Raw genomic sequence first — 26,235 nt, forward strand, 5'->3', positions numbered from 1 at the left:
ACTAGAAGTATAAAAATGTAAAATTGTACAAAGGTAATCATGTCTATTTTGGTCTCCATCTCTAAAAGAAAGGCTTTGAGATAAAATGAAGAAGGATATTTATCAGTTGTGACAGTTTTGTCCATTTATCTACGTTCTCTTAAATGAAAAAGACCATGATAAGTTTGTTTAAATTCTTAATGTAAACACCCGTGAAGAATACATTCAGGATGTGAAACCCGGATTTTTTTTTTTTTTTTTTTTTTATACAAGGTGGCTGTGTGTTCATTAGTGGTTGTTGGAAGATTAGAGAAGGAGGAAGTACCAATTACTGGTTAATCTTTGTAATTAGAAATCCTCTCCCTTGTATCTTTGTGTGCTTATCTGGAAATGGGCTTAATAAGTCTACTACTCAGACTTTGGGAGACCTCTGGGGCTCTGAAAAACCAGGAGGATTATTGCCTGTGACTGCAGGGGAACAGGGATTAAAAGCTTTCCTATCACTCTTCCACTTTCTAATGGATTTCACTGTTTAGTTGATTATTACTGTGGGCAGATAATTTCACATTTGCAACCCTGATAAAATTTGAGGTTTCAAAGAATCCAGCCTCAGTGAATTTACAAGTAAAATCCATTTCTTGGAAATTTTAACAGCTACTTAATCAATCTTACTTGGGCCATCCAGTACTTTTCAGATTATTGACACAGACCAGTTTTTAATAGAGACATGGTACATTGAGAAGCATCGCTTATTCTCTCTGACCATTCCCATCATAAGTGCATAATGCTTAGGGTAAAACCAAAGAGCACCATGTTGGCTGAAGAATCCAAGGATTATTGAGGGGGGTACCTGCTATCTCCCCCTCCCTGAGCTAGATCCTGTGGAAATTATTATGGCAGTTTTGCTGAGCTATGGCTGTGTTTGGACTGTTTGCTGTTTCATATGTTGTTTGGAGGCTAGTCAAGCTGCTTTGAGGTTCTTAGAGTTTGTCCCAGAAATTATGTGTGAGTGTTGTTTCTGCAAAATGTTCCCATCCTTTAAAAATTAGATTATGTGCGTATTGTGTGTGAGAGAGAGAGAGCGTGTACGTGTATGCAGGCATTAATCTATGGGATGACCTTAGAATAAAAGAGAACTATTTCCATATGACTAACTCAAGGCAAAGGCAAAGTTAACCTAGAGTTAGTATAGTTAATATTCTGATTATCTTAACCTACAGTAGAGAGGAATTGCTTCATCAACTTTATCAAATATTTTGTCCCTGAGTGAGCTCCATGTTTCGGATGTTCAAGTGCATCACGGCTTGTGAAGCTCACCTTGTCTGAGTTATAAAATCCAGCTCAAGGATCTTCTCCCTGAGAGGAGTCCCTAAGCTTTATCCTTCTCTCCATATAATGATGAAAATTATTTCTTTGGTGAACACCGTCAGGGCAAGACTCTCAGTGCCAGCACGGTGCCTGACACATACTGGGTTCTTAAAAAATACTTATTTGATGAATGAATGAAAAAGTGTTGCCACTCTCCTTTGTATATTCCCTTCTCCACCTTCCAGCTCATTACATGATATTATTTGATCTGAGTTCCTTTAGCGTAAGGATATTGTTTCTTATTCACCTGGAACCTATTATAGTACCTGGTCAATAAACCTTCGTTAAAGGAGTTAAGGGATGCTGAGTACCACCTGCTCCTTCAGAAGAAAATGATCGGCACTCCCTGGGGATTCACTGTTCATGAAGACTGGACTGCAACATCCAGTTTCCATCATATGTTGATCATCACATGGGCCAGGAGAGAATTCAGACGTACTGATCTCATCGGTATAAAATTCAGTAGCTGAGTGACCAGAAGGAGAAACATTCTACGATATAGAAAAGACCAGATTTGGAAATATTTAGGTCAGGGTTTTCAATTTTATTTTTTAATGATCTTTTAAAGCCATCCTTTGATACCTGGATGATGTTGACTGTTACTTCCTGAGCAACAATTTAGAGCTTAAATGTAGCCTTCCTGGATGCTCCACGAGACCAGCATTCTAGCTGTACGTATTTCCTAGGATAGCTCTGCCAAAGATGTCACAGCTGTGCTGTTGACAGGCAGGGATGGTGCCATATCCATCTCCCAAATGGCCATGATCTTTCATCTCATGTGGTTTCAAACGCAAGTTGATCTGCTGACTTGAGAAGAAAAAAAAAAAAAAGGACTCTACGAAATGGACCTGTGGCTTTAGGAGATAATGAGGCACTCAAGGAAAGAAGGAGAAATAATCACGTCTTGAGTGCATTCTTGGTTGGTGTGTCCCCAATCTGAGTGTCTATGAGAGTATTTCTTCCCTGGAGTGAACAACTTTGCCCACCTGCTGGTCATCTTAATGAAACGTGCCTGAGTTGCTCTTTGGACAACTGGAGCTGTGTTTAGGCAAGTCTCAATGACGGCATGAGCATTCCCTGCAGACAGATGGCGACAGGCACTCCCCTTCCCCTGCACCGCTCCTTCCTGCAACAGTAGGAGCCCCTGTTGGTGTACGGAGCAAAACGAAGGAACCATTTGACCAAGAGCGTGCAAGATGAAAACCAATTTTGTTTCACAGACTGTCTGTGTGAATGTTTTCACGCAATATTTACCTAGTCCCTAAAGAGTCTCTCTCCCTCTTCTACTGTCTATTAACTTCTCCCTGAACTAATGATTGCCAGCTATTGAACAAATGCACTACTTTTGGTGACTTTTCTGTGGAAATTTAGATACAGTAGGCAATTTTACTGCATTATTTTTCGCCTTAAAAATACTCAGTCTTTCTGGTTTCATGTTGCGTGCTCTTGGACGTCAAACTTCTTGAAGCCTTTTTTCTACTTCTCAACAAATGTCAGTATAAGAAATCATGGACCTCCAGGGCAAATGCATTTTATTTACTGCTAACCTTATTCTGAGATCTGGACAAGAATTGCACGGGTCTGTCTACCTTCGAGTTAACGTTCCAAAGCAGTTAACAGTCTCATTGGTTTACGTGAGAGTCATTAAGCAGCTCACATAGGGTAAGAAGAAGGTTGAAGACAACTACATCTAAAATCGGTATCTCAAAACCTTTTTACTTGCTAAAGATGGAGTCGGCCATTCATCAGTCAGTACTTACTTTCCGCCATATTGATTTCTCAGATCTGAAGGTTTGGGTGAAGAGATATTCGGCATTTCTCTTTCTCCAACTGACTGATAATTTTTCCTTTTAGAGCAAGTTGCCATATTCTTCTCCCAGGTCGTAATGCTCGAAGACTTTTTAAAACAATTTGTAACAACCAATGGTCAACATAATTTTGAAAATTTCTCCCATGTTTGTAACCAGTGCCAGGGGAAGTATATTCAGGGCCACAGTTACTTATGTATAATTCTGGAATCTAGAAAGCTCTGCTAAAATAGAAGCTTTCTTCGTTATGCTTGCACAAGTTAATTTGGTGACAAAACCTGACCTGAACGGATACAAGGCTATTTATAGCCTCTAATAATCTTATGTAGTTGACTATGCACATCCACCTGCTGTAGAAGCAGTAGCGCCTTTATTAAGAGCGCTCTCCAAGATTCTACTAGGGGTGTTACAAAACACGCCATAGATAACTTCCTAAAATGTGAAAAATTGTAAATTCCGAAACACACCTGACTCCAAAGGGTGCGTTAGGGAATTGAAGACCTAAACTAAACTGTGAAGGTAATGATTTTTCACTTACCTGCTAATTTTCAGCTAAAGGCAGTGAACTAAGGGGAATGACAAAACCATGGGTGCAACTTTAAAGGGACAACTGCAGTGACCCGACCTGCTCTCTACTTCGACAGGAGGCAAGTGTCTCCCTCACTCTTGATTGTCACCATCTGAACACCAGGCTCCTTTGGCCAGGGTATTAAATGAGGCTTAACCCAATTACCAACGTATTGCTTTATTTCTTGGTGGTAGTAAATTAAGGCTTTTTAGAGTCATACAGCACGCAGTGATTTGAACATCAGAATTAAAAAAACAACAACAACGAGCATTCAATTTTGCAGAGGCAGGAAGGAAGCAATGTTCAAAAACAGATCAATTTCCTAGTGAGGCTTTTTGCTTCGTCTCTAAAACTCTGCTGAGCTGTTTCCCCAGGAACCTGGGTCATAGGTCCCTACAAGCAGGGGAAGCAGAATGCGTGAAGAGAAGACTGGGGAAAGGGGAGAAACTGGGAAAGACAAGTGCATGCTGGGCAATCGGTGTGAAAGTCGGCTTTGTCTCATGTCGGGAAGACGGGTTAGGTGCTGTGGTCAGGTGGTGGTGATAAAGGTATTTGGAATGGGATGCCCCTTCTCTGGTTCTGGGAGCCATTTTGGATCTCTCCTCTCATTCCGGGAGAATTAAACCAGCTCACTTGGAAGATTCCAGTGCCAGGGGTTAGGCACAATCCTTTGTGACTCTCAAATTCTGAAGCTTTAGACAGGGTCACAAGTCATACAGCAGGGAAATGCTACCTTCAACCCCTTTCACGGTTCTAAACCTTGTGACCATCACTAGATACTATCCCCAGCCAAACAATTCCTTTGCCCCCATGGCACACAGCCTTGAGTGCACCTCTAAGTTGCTGACGGTGTTGATTGGAGAGGAGGTCATATTTCATATGATGCCACCTCACCCTACCTCCTGCTTCTCAACATAGGACAAAGGCACGTAGGAGTGCAGTTGTCAAGTGGGGTGTAGGCTCGATCTGAAACCCATTCCACGTGCTTGACTTGGAGACACAGAGGTTCTGGGTTTGGGTGGTGGATCCTTTGAGAAAGAAATGGATGAACTGTTTGAACAGTGACGGAGAAGGGCTGTTGCCAAAGAATAATTTAAGAGAGGTCATGGGTTTATTAACAAAAAGCAATTAAATTTCATGAAAACAAGCAATGGAATTTCTGGCATCCTGACTTCACACGAATGAGGATAGCAAATGGATGTCTAGCCAAATAGGACCATTTAAAATGCGCACTTGGCAATGACTTTAACGTTGTATTCCAAGCGTCTGGTTGGTGGACCAGCGTCTAAGTCTTATCATTGTGTTCCTTCTTCCATTTGTGTGGCACTTTTGAGTGGAGAGGATTTAAACTACCTGGAAGTCTGCTCTGCGTCTTTGACAGAGGACATGCAAACAGTCACAGGGGAAGGCACACAAGGTGTCAATCTGCACGATTAAACACTTATGACTTAACCCCAACAAGCTTCATGAGATGAAGTCTGGATGCACAAGGAAACAAATAGATGAGAAAAGTGGAAATGTGATCTGAATGACAAAGAACCAAGGCGTCTGTTCCTCCCAGCTGCAGGGCAGATGTGTGCATGCATGCCACGTGTGCAGTGAGAGGGATTCGAAAAACCCTCGAGGGCATGTGTTCTCTTGGGCCTCCCTTGTTAATTAAAAATTATGAGTGTCTTTCCTCCTACTTGAAACCACTCAGAAAGATCAACCTGACTGGGGGATGTGGGTTTTGCTGGGATTAGGAAACCCATGGCCTCCATACGATGGTGTGGAGTGGAATGATGCCAAAAGCATCTGTGTACAGAAACCACCCATCTAGCTGGGCAGGAGAAGATGACCAAGAGACTTGCTCACCAAAACAAACAGGCTGTGAGTGATACTCAGACCGGAGTGAAGGACATACAGGACGCTGGTGTTGGCGTGTCTCCTGAAAGTATCCACAGAATCAACACCCTTGGAAGAGGCAGAGGTCTCCTGTGCTCTATGCCAAGGAGGCTGTGTTCACTGATGTCTCTATTCCCTCAGCTCTAAAATGGGCATGAAGCTAATCCTCGATTAGATCAGAGGATGGCCTCTGATTCGGTGCTGGAAGCCGAAGCCCAGAGAGGTCAAGTGCTTCGCCCAAGGTCACACAGCTAGTAAGTGGCAGAGCTGGGGGGTGGGGGAACAAGGCAGGTCTCTTCCTCCACCGTGCTGCCTGCCACCAATGATTCTTTAAAAAGGTTTAGAAGCGCTTCATATATACCAGGTGCTGTGACATTTATCTAACAAGAATTTGCTTGGGTGTGGGGCTGAAAAATGTGCTTTAGGCCAATCAAGCAGTTGAAAGAGGAGGCGGTCTGGAGAGCATTATTATTCTGATAATTTGCTGTTGGTGTAGGAGAGGGAGGAGTGGGGTAGGAGGCACCAGGGTGTAGACCTCGGGCTGTGGCCAGGAGAAGGGAGACAGAGAGAAAAAGGCGTGTTCCTAAAGACACTGCAATCCACTTTCTGAGGTACATCTTTCTGAGACGAGAAACTGCCTACAAATGACCTGACCCCCCCCAAAACCGTTGGCTGCGATAGAAATGTGCGCCCCCCCCCCCCCCCCAGCCTCCTTTCCTGGACCTCTGTTGCCCATGAGAAATTAGGAAAAAGAAAAGCCAGATTCCTAAGAACCTTCCTGGAAGAAAGAGCTGTTACGGGTGGGTGTCGGCGCTTACATATGCTGCTTTGAAAAAACATTTTGTTTTGTTCATGTCTGTATGAAAACAGCGACGGCTGGAAGCTGTCCCTTCAGAAGAAGGCAGGGTTGGTGTGCTCGATGACGCAGCGCTTGCAGTGGCGTTTCACGAAGCGCAGGGCCTCCACGGACACCTCGCAGTCCTGCACGTTCAGCATCTGCAGGTCGAAGCAGTTGGCCGCCACGATCTGCAAGCCCTGGCCCGTGATGCTCTCGCAGGACTTGAGGCTGAGCCGCTTGAGATTGAAGCAGTTCAGGGCCAGGCACTCCAGGCCCGTGTCGGAGACCAGAGGGCATTTGCCGATGTCCAGAGACTTGAGTTTCGCGCAGTTCTTGGCGAGGTACTCCACGCCGTGGTCCGTGATGCCCTCGCAGCCCCTCGCGTTGAGGTAGCGCAGCTTGCCGCAGTACTTGGCCACGTAGCGGATGCCCACGTCGGTCACGCGGCCGCAGTGGGCGATGCTGAGGTACCGCAGGCGGGACTCCAGCTTGGCGATCTCTCGCAGGCCGAAGTCGCTGACGAAGCGGCAGTCGCTGACGCTCAGCTCCTTGATGGAGGCGCAGTAGATCATCAGGTAGCGGAGGCCCTCGTCCGTGAGACGGACGCAGCGGCGCAGGTACAGGTGGGTCAGCTGCGTGCAGTGCGCCGCGATGGTGTGCAGGCCTTCGTCCTCCAGCACGAAGCAGTCCGTCATGTCCAGGTAGCGGATGGAGATCTGTTTGCCATGCAAGGGGGACAGTTTAATGGAGGCCTCCCGGGTCAAGCTGATGCAGGTCACTTTGGAGCAGCCTACATGAAGAGACAGAACACACGCTCAGAGCGACCTCCGAGAATGGGGGGTGCGGGCGCAGCTGGGGGACTCCTTTACGGATTCCTACCCCTCTCTGGATTCAGGTCCTGAGGTTACCCCTTCCCTTCCCGGCCCCGACGGAGGAGGAACGCAAGAATGGGCTTTCCATGTTCATCATTTAACGACTTTGGGTTTAAGAGGCTTTGGGGCTCTAGAATCAGAAAGATAACGGTTCCAATTCCAGATCCATCACTAGTTGCCTGACGTTGGGCAAATCAATCCTTCTCGGCACTTCCTTTGTCTTAAAATAAGGACGATCACGTTCCCTGCAAGGTGGCTGTGAAGAGGCAATGAGACCATGTGTGTAAATATCCTGCCCTGGCCCTGGAAAGTTCGGGAAGCTCAGTAAAGGTTAGTTCTCACCCTACAATGGTCTGGTCCAAAGAAGTGAGATATGAGATAGAAGGGTTGGCCACGACCTGGGTGTGGCAGAAAGAGAACACTGGCTTGGGGCTCACAGACCAGTTCAGATCTACTTTTTATGGCCTGAGGCCGGAGGCTTAACTTTCCTGAGTCTCAAGACTCTCCTCTGAAATGAGAATGAGTAGCTGGCGTGCCTCCACGGGGTATAATGAGGATGCAACGAGAGATAATGGATACGGACGTACTTTGAAAACTACAGCAAATGTATATATCAATAGTTATTAGTCTAACAAGGTGGCCGTCTAGGGATTCAGTTCAACCCTCTTTGGTCAGGCAAGAACAACTGTGTCATCAGGATTATTCCTCTAGCCCCTCAACCAGTTTCCCTGCCCTGCCCTTACCCTCTACGGTCTATTCTCCTCACAGCAGCCAGAGAGATTCTGGAAAACAGAATTCCATCTATATCATGCTCAAAGCCTTCAGAAGGCACCCATCTCACACCACGTGTAAAATCGAAAGGGGCCTCCAAGGACCTGCACCCCCGTGCCCCTTATCTCTTACCCCCTCTTCCAACCCTACTGGCCCCCTCGCTGGTTCCCAGATGGCTCAGGTGCCCCCCTGCCTCAGCATGTGTGCACTGGACAGGGTTTCCCTGGATAGCGCCATGGGCCACCTCCACTTTCTTAGGTCTCTGAGCAAGTGTCCCTTTATTGGACAATTCTTCCTTCTTCACCCTGTATGAACTGGTATCCCCATTTATTCTCAGCACTTGTTATCACCTTGAGGCAACTATAGATTTATTTATTCACTTATGTATTTGCTGTCCTCACTCTGGAGTGTAAGCTCCTGAGAAAAGGGACTCTGCACTGTTCACCGCTGTATCCCTCATACCTGGTTCACAGCTGGTGCTCACCGAGTATCTGCTGAATGAATGAATGATTTATAGAGTGCGTACAGTCTTTTCCAAGAAGACCTGATGGGATAATCCAACTTCCAACATTTAAATGTCCTCGGGACTTTGACCGTAGCTGATGTATATCTACATTGAAAAACTGATTGTCTGTTTTATAGTTAATTATAATGCCTCTTATTTATGTTGAATTATGAAGTTTACAAAGTGCTTTTATAAACGTTTTCTCACTTGATTCTTAAAAACATCCATTTTACAGATAAGGAAGTTAGTGCTGAGGAAGATATCTTTAGATGCCTCTCGAAACACTGTTTCCAACCTCCCTTCCCCTAAGAATGTCTGTGTGTATATGCATTTTATATGCATATATTTATACTATATATTATATAATTATTATATATTTTATATATAATGAATATTATATATATAATATATAATGAATATATAATGACATATGAAACCCTCATTTAATTGTGTATTTCAGTTCATTGGCTATTACTCTTTAAAATATGTACAGTATATTTTTCGCATATGAATATAATTAATATCCATAGCTGATCCACATTATATAAATAAATGTATATGTATACATATATTTCATTCTGCTACACAGACCGCATATATACTTTTCATTTTCTCTTTGCTTTCCCTAAATCCCTCTGGCAGCTCTAAAGCCAGGTGCCTCAACCTTGGCAGCTCTGTGCCTTGGTTGATGACGTCATCTCCAAGGCTCCTAAACGACCACGTGACAGTGCTAACGGGGAATTTTCCTCCCACTCCTGGCAGGCTGCCCAGGAAACTCTTATAAAGTTCAGGTCATGGGAATAATGAGGTTCAGAAGCCATGTGCTACCAAGTCAAAGAATTTCAGGAAGGAGCAAAGCATATACTCCAACACTGGAGAACAAAGATGCAGCTTGTCGAGGCTGCCCACACTACTCCAGTGGGCTCCGTGGTTTTGCGGAACGTGGTTGGTACCCTTCAACTGTAACTTTGAAATCTTCCTTTATTTTGAATTTCTTTTTTATACTGACTGTGATCCTGCTTATGCTGAATTTATATGTTCACAGTAGTGGCTGCCCATTTGCGATGCCTGTGAAGGCACTTCGTTTTTCAAGATCATAGGACAACATTTGTTCCTAAACGCTTAGTTCCAGTTTCCTATTAAAAAAAAAAAATCTAGTAAAATCTGCTGCACTCCAGGGAGGATACTCTATTTGGTCCAGGGAAATATCAATATATGCTTGGTTTTTGAAACTAAGCCCCAAATTTAATGAAATGCTAGCTGAGCTCAGTTTTGGTAAAGACACTATTTTGATATGCTTGCATCATTTTAGATCAATAATTTAAAATTTAAGCTTTAGCCTTAATTCTTACAGATTTGCTAAGTTTGGGTTGAAAAGAAAATAAACTGGTTCATGGCTCAGTAGGTAATATCTGTGGCTAGTAGATGCATTCATACGTAACAGACATGGAGAGAACCTGAGAAATCATTCAATTTAAACTTCAGTTTTTAAAGATGAGGCATCTCAGATTCAGTGAGATTATAGGACTTGTACAGTCAGACTAGGGAAAAGTTTCCTGATCCAAGGTTTCTAATATAGCAGGGATGGTATATATAGCATGCAATTGATGAATTGCATGAGAGATTTACAGTAGATGTGTCTGCATGAAGTGAATATTTAGACACTGGGGCATCAGAAGTCTTGGGAGTGGTGATACCTATATGGGGATTCTTGGAAGAGCAAAACAATTTTAATACACAGATACGGAGCTCAGGTAGTATAAGGTAATAGTATGAGTAAATTCGAGAGACAAGAAAGCATAGAGGCAGAGGGGGAGTGAGGAGTGTTGATAGGCTAGAACATAGGATTTAATGGCAACTAAGATGGGAATGGTCCATTGGGATCAGATCTTGGGGGCCTGCCTTAACATTCAGGGTAAGGAGTAGGGATATTACACAACAGAGAGTGAAGAGTATGGGTTGAACAAATCTGGGGATATCTTCAATTAATTCCAGATTTGGTTCAGCTTTCACAAATATGCTCTTCATTACCACTTCCTCTCATTATTGGGGTAATATCTACTTCTCTGGGATATAAAAGGCCAGATGAAGACCAACTACTGTCATTGAAGACCAACTACTGCCTTGCAAGCATGTTAATAACTATGACAATCCAAAAATGATGATAACAGTTATGATTTATTGAATGCTTACTACATGGTTTTCAGCAGAACACACATGTGAGGACTTACCATGAATTAACTCATTTAATCCTCCCAACGAACTCAATTTTACTGGTGAGGAAGTTTTAGTTACTGCACACAGCTTCCTAAATGCTTGCTCAGAGTATTAACCAATGACAACTTTGTTTGAATCCTTCAGAGGTCAAGATGACTGTTTAGGGCTTTGACACCCCTCTGTTCACTTAATTACAATATCGTAAAGTGCAGAGATAAAATATGCCTCATTTTTTGCCCATATAAAGCTCGTAATGAATTGAGAGAAAGGAATCTGGGAATATACAAGTATAAAGTTGCAAAACCCAGTAACACTCTACCTGCTTATACTCAAAAGGTAGACACCCGGGAGGAAACCTTCAGCTTACCGGGCATCAGGCAGGGAAGGCTTTACTTAAGGGATGCTGCACTGGGGGTCCAGCAATGAGAAATCTGTTAAGAGGGCTGCTGGGGAGAGGCAGGGGGCAGAGGAGGGAATGGCACGCAGGTCAGAGAGTGCCCACACATCACAGTGTGCACAGACATGATGTGTTTGGGAAATGCAACTGGTTCTACAGAAGCGAGCACTGAGGTTCCACAGGAAAGGCGTGAGGTTTGAACTTGAAAAGGGCAGCTCATGAAGGGCCATATATACTCTGCTGAGGAACTTTTTCCTGTATGTCATGAGGAGGAATTGGAGATTTTATGCAGGAAAACGGATGGTTAGACTTGCAGTTTGAAGACATCCCTTAGGAGGCTGGCCGTGTGGAGGGCGGGTTGATGAGGTTGAGATGGGTGTAGGGGCAGTGATGGGGGAAGCATGCATCCAGGCTGGCAGGTAGGGGAGAGGGACGGACTCAAGGTTCTGGGGAAGTAGAATCACAGGGACAGGATTCAACTGGTCTGATATAAAAGATTAGGAAGAGTAGTAACGAGGACTCCCAGATCTCCAATTACAGGGGACCCTTTTGAAGCCATTTCACTTGTAATAATCACAAGATTTTACACTTTAAAAATTGGTTAGTCTTAATATAGTCCATTGATGTTTAAAGATGTTATTAATTGTGATGTTTAATTTTATGTGTCAACTTGACTAGGTGACGAAATGCCAAGATATTTGGCTAAACCTTATTTCTGGTGTGCCTGTGAGTGTGTTTCTGGTTAAGATGAACATTTGAACCAGGGAACTCAGTCGAGCAGTCTGCCCTCCTCAGTGCAGATGGACACCATCCAATCTGTTGAGGGTCCGAATAGAACAAAAGGTGGAGGATGGAGAACCCTCCCTCTGCCTCAATGTTTGAGCTAACACGTTGGTCTTTTCCTGCCTTCGGACTGAGACTTACACCATCAGCAACCCTGGTTCTCAGACTTTTCGACTCAGACCAACTGCATCACTGGTTTTTCTGGGTCTCCAGCTTGCAGACGGCAAACCGTAGGACTTCTCAGATGCCGTAATTGTGTGAGCCAATTCCTCTTAATAAATCTCTTGATATATATACTATTGGTTCTATTTCTCTGGAGAACCCTGACTAAACTTTAATAAAATGTAATAAGTGATAATGAAAAAACACTAGAGCTAGTTATAGTAACTTTCAATGACTTGAAAAGACAACTTTCAAGGGATGGGAGGGGCAGTCTCACGTCCTCTGGGGGAATTAGGCTCTAGACCAGCGATGAGTCTTCCAAAGTCAAGTTTATTGCCATTGAGAAGGTGGTCACTGTCAGAGGCCAGCTGTGAGAACCAAAGGGAACAAGGCATAGGTGAAATCACAATTTCTAGATTCCCTCAGAACCGGAGGGCACTGTTCAGAGGTGGTGATACAAATCCATCCCTATGGCTTGCTGGGTCCTTCAAGTTCATCTACATGAAAATACCCTTCACCACTCCTGCCAATATCTACAATTATGTGCTCTCGGTGAGTTAGAGCTTCCCCCGTGTACACAGTCTTTATATACCCAGATCACAGCGTGTCATCGGAAGACATGTGAGGAAGATACACAAATATTTTAGGTTCTGCAATGGGGCAGGTTGATAAAGACGCAGGGCGTCAAGGCTTACATAATGGTTATTAGCAAAGGGACCAAGCAGGATCCATACACTCAGGCTAGAAGCCCAGAAATTTCCATTCTCAAATAGCCAAAGTAGTTTCTGCATTTCTGAATTTCAAACGGACTCCAAGGACAGAACACAATTACTTGCAGCCTGTACTGAGGGTGCACGCGGTGCCCCTTTAACAAAGATGAAGATTCCAAAAATGAGTCATTTTCTAATCTGAGAAAATGAGGTGTTTATGAAAGAGGCCCACAAGCTTCACAATCCTAGCCTTTTAAAGAATCCAATCCCTTAGCGCCCCCCGTCCCCCTTTTTTTTTTTTTTTAAACGAACAGGAAACACATCTAGAGAAAGCTGTGAATTGTCCCAAATCACAGAGTTTTGAAACTAGTTTCTACAACATCACAATGCTTTCTTTTTCCAGAATTCCTTGGGGGGAAAATGTAAGAAAACCTTTTCGTTTCCTGCTTCTTTATGCCAACAGCTGCTCATGACGAACTGAACATAAGGTTTCTACGGCTTCGTCCTGGAGCCAGCTGAAGGAGGGGGGGCAAAGAGCTGCTTTCCAGCAAGGGAAAGAATCTGCGAGAAATAATTGACTGTCATCTGAGATATTTTCAGATGTCGGTTTTCAAAAGAGAGCGCGAGCTCAGAGAGGAGACTTTTACCTCAGCTTTTGCTGGAGGGTATCATTTACCTCAGATGCTTGTAAATCCCCAATTCTGTTTATTCACCCGTCACAGTGGTTTTTACTTCTTGACCCTCTTCCCCAACAAAAAATCCCTGAGGTTGTAGCTCACGCTGTTCATTTCTTTAACTCCCTGATGCATCTTACACATTTCAGCCTCTCGAATGTTCGTCTTCTGACCGAGCAGTGAATGAGATAAAGAAAGGCTGTCAGTCCGGCTGGATCCACGTCTGGCGCCTAAGTATGAGTCTGGGTTTTAATTCTTCCTGCCTGAGAGAGGGCTTCAAGCAAAGCAGCCATGCTGGGATTTCCTTCATTTTTAAAAGGAACTAAAAAGGCTCTCCCTGGGGGGCCCTAACCTTGCACTACTAATTGAGAACTGTGCTTGAGAAAAGATGCAAAATCAACCCAAGGGCGAGGAGAGTAGGGGTGAAATATGAAGAGATGCTTGGCCGTGATGGATTTTCCCCAATGTCTGCAAAATGGTGAACAATCACAATCACAGGCCACAACACAGAATCAGCTTACACACAGCTCTCAGGCTCCATGAAACAGTAACCAGTGGACGTCAGGGCAGTTTCTAAACTACCTCCGTTTGAGTTAGAGAGTGGGTTCCTATTTATCTGTGATTAGATATTTAGTTCCCATTATCTACAGTTGCTCTGAAATTACTTTGAGAAGGATGGGGAGGAAAGACACACTTAAAAGTCACCCCAACTTGAACTGCCGGACAAAAGGTGCCTCTAGTTCCTCTAAGAAGTTGACATCATTTGATGAAAGGCATACCTCTGGCCCCCAGGGTCATGATTCCGTAAAGACAGTTTTTCAGGGAGAAGAGTCAGCCTCCTGACCCCTGGCTATCACAAGGGGGACCCTTCCCAGGTGGCAGTGTCCTTTACGGGTTCGGGATGGTGCACTGGGAAGGGCCTGCCGATGGCAGGTCAGTGGCCACCTACCTGACACATCCAGGTGCTCCAGATTGGGACAGAGGGACACCACATCGAAGACTGCCTCGTTGGAGATATTGTAGCAGCCCGAGACTTCCAGCCGCCGGAGCTCCGGGCAGCACTGGGCAATGGTGTAAAGACCTCGGTCCGTGAGCCGCCTGCAGCCACTGACACTTACGGTTTCCAGCATGAGACAGACGTTGGGTGTGTCCTGACAGAGCCTGCGGGTCAGCACCTTGAGGGCGCGGTCCACGTTGATGGTCTCGCCCGTCAGGCGGATAGTCCTCCAGAGGCGCGGGTCCCAGGCCAGGTTATACCAGCGGCGGCACACGCGGGCGCAGCGGCACAGCTGGTTGGTGGGCAGGAAGGAGAAGATCTGCACCATGGCGTGGTCCGGGAGCCGTTCGATGCTGGCCTGCTCCTTCTGGGGCCGGGAGGCGAGCCGGATGAGCGGGTGGGTGAGGCGGGTCGGGGGCGGGGAGTGGACCATGGCCACCGTCTCCCCGGTGATGGAGGACGAGGAGGTGGACGAGCCCCTTCCATTCTGAAATCCCGGCAGGTTGGGTGGACATATCAGGGCTGGGCTGGGCGTGCTCAGTGTGCGCATGCTCAGGTCGGAGTCTGGCAAAGGACATAGAGCAAAGGGTTAAGGATGGCCGGAGCGGAGCCCCGGGAAGGAGGCAAGGGAGGTGACACTCATGCCACTGACATCCTTCCTGGGCCGACCCCTGCTGAATCCATCACCGGAAGTGGAAGCACATGCCTGTTTCACCCATTCCAGAAAAGGGCTAATCCTCCAATATCTACACCCGGGGTGGGCAAACTATCTGTAAAAGGCCAGATAAGAAATAGCTGAGGCACTGCAGGCCATGTGGGTTCTGTCTCTGCTGCAATTACTCAACCCTGCTGTTTTAGTGCAAAAGCTGCCATAAACAATATGTAAACAAGCAGTCGTGGCTATTTTTCCATAAAATTTGTCCTGTAAAAACAGATCAGCTGATTTGGCCCAGCTGACCTTTGATCTATGTTAACGGTGATTATCTAAAGGGCACAAGGGCTATAGTTTGCTGACCTTTGATCTACGTTAATGGTGATTATCTAAAGGGCACAACTTCAAAGTTCCATTATTTCTATACTGGGAAGAAAGCTCATATATTATGAACACAAACTGATTTACCTTTCTGATTATACTTTAGTTAGGCAGATGATTATGCTTCATTTACGAATGAGGGGAATGTGTTTCACAAAAGGGGAAGCCTGGCCAGCGGGTATAGAGAACATTTGCTGTCTTTGCCCTCACCTGCCCCCTGGGGTTCAGTCCCCCATCTTTTGATAACGGTACCCCAAACTCTGCGGTCTGAGTTCTGGGGAGCCCCTGCTTCCTTCCTCCGTTAGACCTGGCACCTCAGATGGTATTTCCAGGCCTTGAATATCTGTGGCAATACTTATTTTTCCTTCTTATTAATCATTCCTCCCTTTGCATTTGAATAATGTGACTCATATTCTGTTCCTCAGAACCAGAAAGATCACTTGATGAAGATGCAAGTGGTTTTTAAGTTTATGAGGGATTGAGAGTTCTTTAGAATACTGCTTTAAGAAGTCTGCTCATTTCATAGCTGCCCCTCTCCCAACCTTGAGAGACATATATACATATATACAGAAGAATTTATTCTCGTGCTATATAAATATATTTATATAGTATATATTTTACATATTTAGATGGATAGATTTATTTAGGAAGACATTTATTCTCTTTCTAAATATGTTTATATATTTCATACAGATGTGTGAATATACATTTATATATATATATATAGAGAGAGAGAGAGAGAGAGAGAGAGAGAATGAATTTACCTCCAAAATACATATTTCTTTATCTGTGAAATAAGTGAGTTGATCTAGATAATTTCTAAGTCATTTCCAGCTGTAATTATAGCTCTAAAGACTTAAACAAAAATTCTATCCTTGTGTGCTTTTTCACATTTCGTACCTTCAGAATTTTCAAACACTTGTCTTTTCATAGAACTTCCGGCAATAACATATAACACAAGAACTTCTGACACAGGACATCTCTGCCGTCTACTTGTAGTTTTCTTATTGATATACTTTTTCTACTTCTATGTTTTCTTTTGAATTTACTTCTCTGTAACCTAACACTGAGACTGTCCTACACATGTCCACCACTATTGCTCTTGGAGCATCCTTAAATTATTATCTGTACACCCCTCTCCCCCCGACACACCTATACATACACCTTGTCTGCCTCTTGAAATGCAAACACCTTTTGTGACTGAGTGCAAATGTCACCTCCACTAAGAATACTTCCTTAGTGTCTTTGAGATATAATTAATCCCTTCCCTTTTGAAATTCCCACCCTTTGTTATACAGGCATGTGTGAATTTATCTTTCCCTAATGTGCCTCATTGTATTATTTTTCTCACTTTTGCATTTCTCCCTGTATCCCCATATCCTTTGTCATGTATCTTTGCAGTCTTCCTAGGCAGAGTATATTTCTTCGGTCCAGTGATGTTGGCTTTGGCCATGTGACTTGCTTTGGCTAGTGAATATTAGGGGATGTGATTTGTCCAAAGCCATTTGTGTGGTTGGGCTTGCCCACCTGCTTCTGTCAGCACCATGGGAAGAACATGCTTGGCTGGTCCACTCATCTTAGGATGACGAGAGGCCCATCATCTCATCAGATGAGCAGACAGAACTGGCCCCAACCTGCAGCTCAGGGCCAAGCTCAACCAAGCCCGGTTGGAGTCAACGGATGCCCAGATGAACCACAGACGTGGGAGCTAGAATACTGAGTTTTGGGATGATTTGTACCACAGTATTGCTGTGGCAACAGACGACAGGTATGTCTTCTATTACACTAAAAACTCCTTTGAGACAGGATTAAATCCTTTTCTTATCTGTGTCCTGGCAGCACCTGACATAGGTTTATGGTACATAGTAGGTGCACATAAATGTCTTGAATTGAAAGGAAATATTTATATGTTTAAAGAGGATTAATATCTAGCTTGGCATGTACTTTTCTATCCCAGGTGGTATACATACTGCATTTTAAGTCATTCATAAGAAAAGAAATATGTACTTCTCTCTTTTGTAATCAGCTACAATAAACAGTAAATCTTTAAGGAAAACCTTAAGTGTACACCAATTAGGGATTTCAGAACTGCCATCCAAACTACCATGGTACTAACCATCATTACATAAAGTCCAAGAATTGCCTCTGAAGTTACCATTTTTCTTAGGCAGTTGAACAACTTCTTTTGGACCAGGAAGGAGGGGCAATCTTAGGCTTTCAGCTCTGACATTTTAGCAGCTGTGAGGGCTCTGAAATCTCTCTCCTGCCTGCCTACATTCTGTTCGTCTTGAGAGAGAAGACACTTAATTGTTCTGTGGAGACCTGCACGGCTTGATTTAGGCCCCCGAGGAATGAACTATACTTACGATGGAAGTGGAGGTGGATTCCTAAAACCTGCATCTATAACGGGTTCACTTTTCGTCGCTCTTTCATACTCCCAGCGCTGGATTATAGGAATGCATCCAGATTGCCTAGCACGGCTGTGCATTTAGTAACGTTTTTAGTTTCTTCCTTTCTTTTCTTTGCCAATAATCATGCCCTGGTATTAAGGGAATTCACACTCAGAAAAAGATGGCAGTCTGGCACCTCCGTGGGGAACATTCTGCCCTGGGAGACTCAGGAGCACAGTAATGGCGCTCCTCTCTAGCGCTTGGCAACAGGATTCTCATCAGTAATTCATGACAGCTCTGCACTGCTCCCCAGGGTGGGAGGAGAGTAGGGCAGTCTGGGAGATTTCGGCCAGGAAACCTGGATGTGTCTCTTTCCAGAGCGTACACCAGGTTTCTCTGAGTTTTTCCTATTTATTCTACAGTAGGTCAAAAACCCTCTGAGAACTTTTGAAAGGATACAGTTTGTCATAATTGAATAAATAGCACCCGATAATTATAAAAATAATGAAGAATGATGAGTAATGCTATGGTCTGAATGTGTCTAGCCCTCTCAAAATCATGTTGAGTGAATCTTAACCCCCAAGTTGATGGTACTAGGGGCGGGGCCTTTGGGAGGTGATTAGGTCACGAGAGGCGAACCCTCATGAATGGGATGAGTGCCTTTATAAAAGAGACCTCACAGAGCTCGCTCTCACTTCTGCCGCGTGAGGTGACAGTGAGAAGGCAGACATCTACGAGCAAGTGGGCCTCCACCAAACACCGAATCCGCCAGCACCTTGATCTTGGACTTGCAGCCTCCAGAACCGGGAGAAATACATTTTTGTTGTTTATAAGCCACCGAGTGCCTTTTTGCAATAGTAGCCTGAACAGACTAAGGCAAATAACACCTGGAGCTATTTATATCTAGATGTTGTCACAAAGTATCTTTTCTTGATATTTTACATCAAGAAACATATATATTTGGGGAAATAGAAATATACAAATATATTTTTTTCGCAGAATACATGCACACATATACCCGTAAGCACATATTTTTAATTTGGAAATAAATGCTATTATGGAAAAAATATGCATAGCTTGCCACACAGTTTCTTTTACCCTTTGATACTTGGAGCCATTTATTGCCACAAGGTATGATTTATATAAACAGGAAGTACTTTTTTCCGTATAGAACTATCAAGAGTCCTAGAGTATGAATGTCTATGTGCCAGGAAAAGATAGTATGGCTTCAAATTCCAAACAAGGACCATTTCCGCTACCAAGTCACGCATTCCATGTGCCCATGGCACCGCGGAAGGACCTAATGCTCTCTTTGTACATAGTTTTTTCTCCTATGTCCTTTTCAGGGGACTGGCAGCTAAATGGACATTGGCAACAGCTGCTAATTTTTCTGATAGAGCTTAGAAACAAGGATGCTGATGCCCTGATACCTGGACACACACTCAGACAGGACAGGATCAAAGACAAATATTAAGACGAGAGAGTTAGAAGAAACCTGGAACCCTCCTCGTGGCCTTGTGACATTGCAAGACAAACAGAAGCAGAAAGAAAGATGACTTTATATGAACTTAGAATATGACTTTAGAATATTTTGTAGGAGTGAACATATTTTCATGTCTGAATACCTATTCCAAGTGAATTTCTACCTATCTGATGTCTTGAGGGCAAACTCAACCTGTTCATCTTAGCAGTAGGGTGATACCCATTGGGAGATAACACAGTGTAACAATCACTGCGAGGATATTATCGCTACTTTTACTACATTGTACACTTTTGTATACATTTATATAAAAATTAGCCATTATACTACATCTTTCTTTACTGTCCCCCCTAGGCAAATGGTGAGATGCATGGATAATATATGGAAGAACTACCCTGCCAGGCATTATTTTGAGCAGGGAAAATAGCACTGGCAGAAAGTACCAAGTGAAATATACACTTCCAAAAGCTTCTATCAAGAATCAAATCTACTGATGCTTGCATTAAGTGTCCTTAAATTCTGAGAAGTCCTTTTGATAACTGGAAATGGGGATCACGAAATGGCACAGAGTAGCTTGTTTAAAAGCCCTTCTTCCCTGCTGCTTCTATGGCATCCACATGGCCATGAGGCGCAGATACCACCCATAGAGTTCTTGGCAAGAATCACTGGAAAGGGGGTATGCAAAAGCCGCTTGGATCACTTCTTTGAAGATCAAATATCCCCTGAAATATCAGGACAAGGAATGCCCAAACTCTTAGGAGACAAATACATCTTCATCACATATGAAAAATTTCCAGAATGTAAAAGGTAGGTGGCTTTTTAAATTTACCAAGACTGCTGTCTACTCTGCAGACAATCTATGAGCAAACCTTTTTTCAAAAATAAACACATGAATTGATAACGGAATCAGTTAAAGGTAGACTCAATGAATTATTTCGTTGTAGGATGGATCAGTGAATGGAGGGATGGACAAACAGACAAAGCTATAAAAGGAAAAATGATAAAATCTGCAAAAAAGGACATGTTTGGTTAATTTCACATATAAAAATGGAATTGGAAAAGAGGTTGTCAGTTATGAATATGTAAGACTCTAAGAAAGATAGAGATGAACACATGTAAATGTCATGAAAGCAGAATGGGAGAATTTAAGGAGAAACGAACAAACAATTTTTTGCAATAGGACATGTATTTTGTGGCCTATCTGTGTCTCCTAATGGTATCAGGAAGCTGGATATATCCCCCAAACCGAAACAGAACATAAAAACACACACCACTGATGTCTTCAGGAAAATATACAGAATAAACTGCAAGGAATACATACATAGGGATAGACACTGGGTATGAAAATTCAGTAGGTTGGGATGCTGCAGATTCTTGGATTACAGATTTATAGGCAGAAAAGAAAGTGAAGATTCATTTATTCACTGGATCATTTAACACACATGGTTACTGTTGCCTGAGTGCCCAGTGTGGTCTGGAAGGGAGGAGTTTTTGCACTTGAGTAGATTATAAAGCAAATGTTCCCAACCCACCTCCTTTCTGCACTGCAGCCCCATTCAAGTACGTCCACAGCAAAGACTCTGCCCTTTCCAATTGCTTGTAGCCTTTAGGGAGAGAGAAAAAAAGACTCTATGTTGAGAATGTGACTGAATCACACAAAATCCAGGATGGAAAAGGATAGAAAAATATGTCTAAGTCTGAAAAAATAGTCAGTTTTCAGGAGTCCAAGGTAAGGACAGTGAATATAAAATCTCCTAGAAGTGGAAAACATTTGAATTAAAGAATATTTTTGGTAAACTTTTGGATTTTCTCAAAATGAGACTAATTTTCATTTCATACAATGGAGATCCTAAATCAAATTAATAGAATTATACTTTTTTATACTGATATTTTCATCTGTTGTCTAAAATAAGAGACAGTGGATACTTTAAAGTTTAAGAACTTGTGGCTCCATTAATAATTTCAAACATTTCCAAGTACGTGATTTATGTGCCAACGATGTGTTTTATGTTGTTAAATTAAATATGTGAAGAATACCAAAAAGTATAGCTGTCTTTTTCTGGAGGGAAAACCCTATGAACTTTTATTCTCATGGTTTCAAAGGTCCTAGAAATTTTACCTCTTCAGTAATTATAGTACAGTATCAAAAATATTCAAGGCATCTCATGCATACATGCTTATTAGACACATTTTCTTCTAACTAGATAGCTGCCTGTTTTGTACAAGTTTTTATTTTCAAACCACTGCTGTTTACACTCTAGGAAGTCATATTTACATTGCATTGGCCTTTCAATGTCAAAATTTACAAAGCTATTCTGCATTTTCCCCCTCTGATTACCAAAACTTTTGTGCAAGATGCTTTCCATTGTAAGCTGCCTTTCTACTCAAGAACTCTTGCCATAAAAAGCAAAGTTTCTTTTCTTAGCTTAAACTCAAGCTTAAAAAAATAGATCCATAAAACCTAGCTAGTGAAAAAAAAATACAATCTAAGAGATCTTTCTCTTCTTGTTTTATTTCAAAATATTTTCTTTTAATGTGGTTCACATCAAAGACACACCCTAGAACTTATTTGAGGTATTGGTTGCTATAAAGTGGAAATTTATACAGACAAGGTCAATCCTGCATTTTACCTGGAAGGAGTTACCTTTAGGACTCAAGGATTCTTGTTGGGAATGTCCTTCAGAAGGTGGCACCCCCCAGGATCAGATTATGGCTAAGACTTCTGCGAAAGAACAAAAACCCTGGTTTGTCAGTCACCTGGATCAGTCCTATAAAGGTAGAGGTATGGTGATTGGTCCCTGAAATCTTGACAAGGGCGTGAGGGTCCTCTCATATCAGGGGATATAGTCTAGTCCAACGCCTGGCTCTATTTTTATGCCTAACACCAATTCCTCAATTTATCCAGTTTTTGACTCTAAACTGATTTGAGTGTGGAGTCTATTTTGTCCTTTAGTTCCTCTAAAAGAGAGAGAACAGTCACACTGCTAAGGAAGCTTTTAACCCATGTTGCCCTAAAAGCCATAAATATAATCAATGAAATGTACAGAATGGCACCTTGGGAATCTATAGTGCAGATTGATTTCACCTGCAACACTGAGTATCTAGAAAGGATCTTTTAGACAATTTATTCCCGAGGAAATATCAAGTGGCCTCAGAAACTATGTAAGAGTCCTGGATTATAATTCACAGCCTCCTTATGGCTTTATTTTTTGTTGAAATGATGACTTCCTAGTACTTTTTAAAAAATCTGTAAAATGGCAAAGGGAGATGACCTTATACTATTTATTCTTTAATGGAAAGTAGGATGTTTTATCCCTGAGTACCACTGCTATTAGATGCAACCCTTTTCAAAAGGTGAGGAGATATTCTCCTTTTGGCAGAGCATATTTTTAGAACCTCTTTAACCATTTGTTAATCTTCCTTTTTAATAAAAAGAAAGGTTCAGATTCAAAGTCTTTGACAGGCAGCAGTATTAAGCTAGCATTTAATAACATTTTAATGTTTTTAAAAAATTATTCTTTATAATTTATTCTTATTTAAAAAATCATTTAATTATGACTAACGATACTGGTCTTTCAAGTAAGGTTATGAATATTTGGCTTTTAAATAACTTAAGTTTACTTTTAAAAATATTAAGTGATAGTATTTAATAGTACAGGTGTGAGGAAATATGGCAAAAATCATGACGGCATTTGTAAATGTCTCAAGTTTAGGAAACACTGTTAAGGTGAAAAGAACATTGAAGACAGATGAACTTGGATTCTTGCCTCTGCTTTACTATGTGCAACTTGCATCATGTGAGACAAGTTTCTGAAACTCCAGGGGCCACCAACCTCCTCTTTTGTGAACTGGAAATAATTCCACCCACTTTACAGAGTAGTTAGGTACAGTCCATGAAAGGTTAAGATATTGCTATCTGTAGAAGTGTTTGACAAAAATTATAAATCTCTACTGAGGACCTCATGGGAAAGAATTTCTGGGCCCTCCTGCTCTGGGGCTGAGTTTTTAGGGCCATACTCTTCTGGATTTCCAGTGAGCAAGTCTCTTGGCCATCTTCTCCTGCCCCACTAGACTTCATGTATAGTCCCATCTTCATAAATTTCTTATTGTTGCCACCACAAACCTTTGAAATGTCTTTCACGTCAATGGGGGGTAATAGGGGGAGAATAAAGATAAATAGAATATATATAAAATCCATGGTTAGAGCACAATGTACTTTTGGTGAACAAAATATGAGCACTGCATTTACTGGCAAAAGAATACTGTAATGGTGAAAGTCTACTCTCATAGTTTATTATAAAAATTTCTTTTTTATGTCACGGTGGACTGTTCTCTCCTTGAAATTTCTCCCCTGGTTTTGCAGCACCTTTCTCTCTTCTGCTTTTCCTTTCTCCTTCTCAGGAGCTGTTTTCTCACCCTCTTCCGTGGTGCACCACTTATACACCAGTGTTTCCACAGAGTTTCATTCTTAATTCTTCTGTTAGCACCTGCCCCCCTCCTCACCGTGGGCTCATGCACTCACACCACGGCTTCAGCAATTGCCTCTAAGCTAATGACTCCTGAAACTCAAGTTCCAGTCTAGACCATGCTCTTTCTGCGTCTCTCTCCCAAACATTAAACGCATATAGCCAAATACCTGCTAGACCAGTACTGCCTACTATGGTAGCCATAGCCATCTAAGGCTACTAGAAATTCAATTTATTAAAATTAACCTAAAAATTCAGCTCCTTGTGTGCACATTTCAGGACTCACTAGCCACATGTAGCCAGTGGCTATTGTACCAGACAGCACCGATATAGTACAATTCCATCACTGTAGAGAGTTCTACTGGACAATGCTATCTATACTAACTCTTTGCCACAAGTGTATCTCCAATACAATATGTACAAGACTGAATGCATCAATATCCTTTGGGAAACAACCTTTTCCTGTTACTTTCTGTATTGGTGTTAAGGTATCACTGCTGGTCAAGTTTGCCTCCTAAGCTGGAAATCTGGGAATCACCTTGAATCCTACCTATATCTAATAAGTTGTCAAGTCCCTCACTTTGATTAGTTTATGGAGCTAATACTCCCCTCCCTTTCTCTGTCTCCACTGCTACCTCCTCAGTTCAAGTTTTCAGCATCTCTGTCTTCTCTCAACAACTCCTTGACTGATAGTCCTTACTCTGGTCTTCCTTCCAATTCTCCAGCACTCTAATATAGCCCTGGCACTGCATTTAGAGTCAATTTTCTAAAATATGGTCCAAGTCCTCTGCAACAAAACCTTGAATGGCTCGTACCTTTTGTTGGGGTTTGAACTGGGTCCCCTACAAAGTTATGTTGAAGTCCTAACCCCTGGTACCTGTGAATGTGGCCTTATTTGGAAATAGAGTTCTTTGAAGATGTAATCAAGTTAAGATGCAGTCATACTCAATTAGGGTGATTCCTAATCTGATATAACTGGTGTCCTTACAAGAAAAGAAAACAGAGGCACAGGGAGAGAAAACACAGAAACAGACACAGAGGTAAGATGGTAGTATAAAGATCAAGGCAGAAACTGGAGTTATGCTGCCATAAACCAAGGAACATCTGGGGCCACCAGGAGCTGAAAGAGGCAAGAAAGGATCCTTCTCCGTGTTCCTGCCAGCACCTTGATTTTGGACTTCTGGCCTCCAGAACTGTGAAACAAGAAATTCTGTTAAGTTACCTGGTTCGTGTACTTTGTAACGGTAGCCCCGAAAACCAGTACAGTTCTTCCCATACTTTTTAACTGAATGATTATTATGTGCCAGACGTTGTGTTAGGCACTACCTAGGTAACAAAGTCTAATCTTGTTTAGAGTGTGTAGGAGACCCTTCCCCCAAGTTCACATCTCAGAGCACGTGCTCATGTTGCTCTCCTGGCCTAGAAGTTCTTTCCCCCCCAGGCTACCTGGTTGATTCCCAGTCATTGCTCAAATTCCCATAGGATGTCAGCTTCTCTGTCAAGCCTTTCCAGATCCACCCAGGCTGAATTATTTAACTACTTTTACTGTTTCACAGAATTGTATCTGTACCATGGCCCTTTTCACACAGTGTCTCTCCACCCACCAGACTGCAAGCACCTTGAGTCCAGGAGCCGTTCTCCTGCATCTCTAAGTCAATCAGGAGTCGCAACTGGATTCAGCCACCAAGAAACTGTGTACCTAATGAGCAAAAGGGAATGTTCTTTGCTTGGCCCTACAACAAACCCCTTTCAGTTTTCTTTTGTTTGGAGTTGGAAATATTTATCGGAACTGCAGATCTTCTTCCCATTATGAAGGAATTACGTCCCCATAAACCCATCATAAGTTGAAAATATCTTAAGTTGAAAGTGCATTTAATACACCTACCCTACCGAGCATCATAACTAGCCAAGCCTACCTTAAACATGCTCAGAACACTTACATGAGAATACAGGTGGGCAACATCATCTAACACAAAGCCTATTTTATAATAAAGTGTTGACCATCTCATGTAATGTATAGAATACTGTACTGACAGTGAAAAAGAGAATAGTGGTCTGGGTAGTGTTTACCCTCGTGATCATGTGGTTGACTGACAGCTGGCTCATTGCCGCTAGCCAGCATCATGAAAGAGCGTGGCACCGCATCATGCCAGGCTGGGAAAAATCAAAATTCAAAATTTGCATATCGCTTTTACACCATTGTAATGCTGGAAAATCTTAAGTCGGGGACACCTGGTATTTGGAGCAACCAGATGGTTCAGACTGAACGAGTTGGAACATCTCCGTGCTTCATCAACATCTCATTTTTAGGTCTTTTTTCTTTGGTCCTCCAC

General features: G+C 42.8%; 1 protein-coding gene across 3 annotated transcripts in view; it reads right to left on the reverse strand.

Moving 5' to 3' along the window:
- Positions 1-3,884: 3,884 nt before the first annotated feature.
- The window catches only part of FBXL7 (F-box and leucine rich repeat protein 7), a 421,273-nt gene continuing 398,922 nt past the window's right edge, over positions 3,885-26,235 (reverse strand). For 2 of the 3 annotated variants that reach the window (XM_082453806.1, XM_082453805.1), the window contains 2 exons: positions 14,486-15,097; positions 3,885-7,235 (listed from right to left, as the gene is read on the reverse strand). In XM_082453806.1, coding sequence (XP_082309932.1) covers positions 6,499-7,235; positions 14,486-15,083 — 1,335 coding nt within the window. In that variant the 5' untranslated portion in view covers positions 15,084-15,097 and the 3' untranslated portion in view covers positions 3,885-6,498. Of the gene's footprint in view, positions 7,236-14,485; positions 15,098-20,968; positions 21,041-26,235 lie in introns of all 3 variants that reach the window. The other variant, XM_082453804.1, reaches the window with a different exon arrangement.

This window comes from Balaenoptera physalus (assembly GCF_965194825.1).
Source record: "Balaenoptera physalus genome assembly, chromosome: 3".
Lineage (NCBI taxonomy): Eukaryota > Metazoa > Chordata > Mammalia > Artiodactyla > Balaenopteridae > Balaenoptera > Balaenoptera physalus.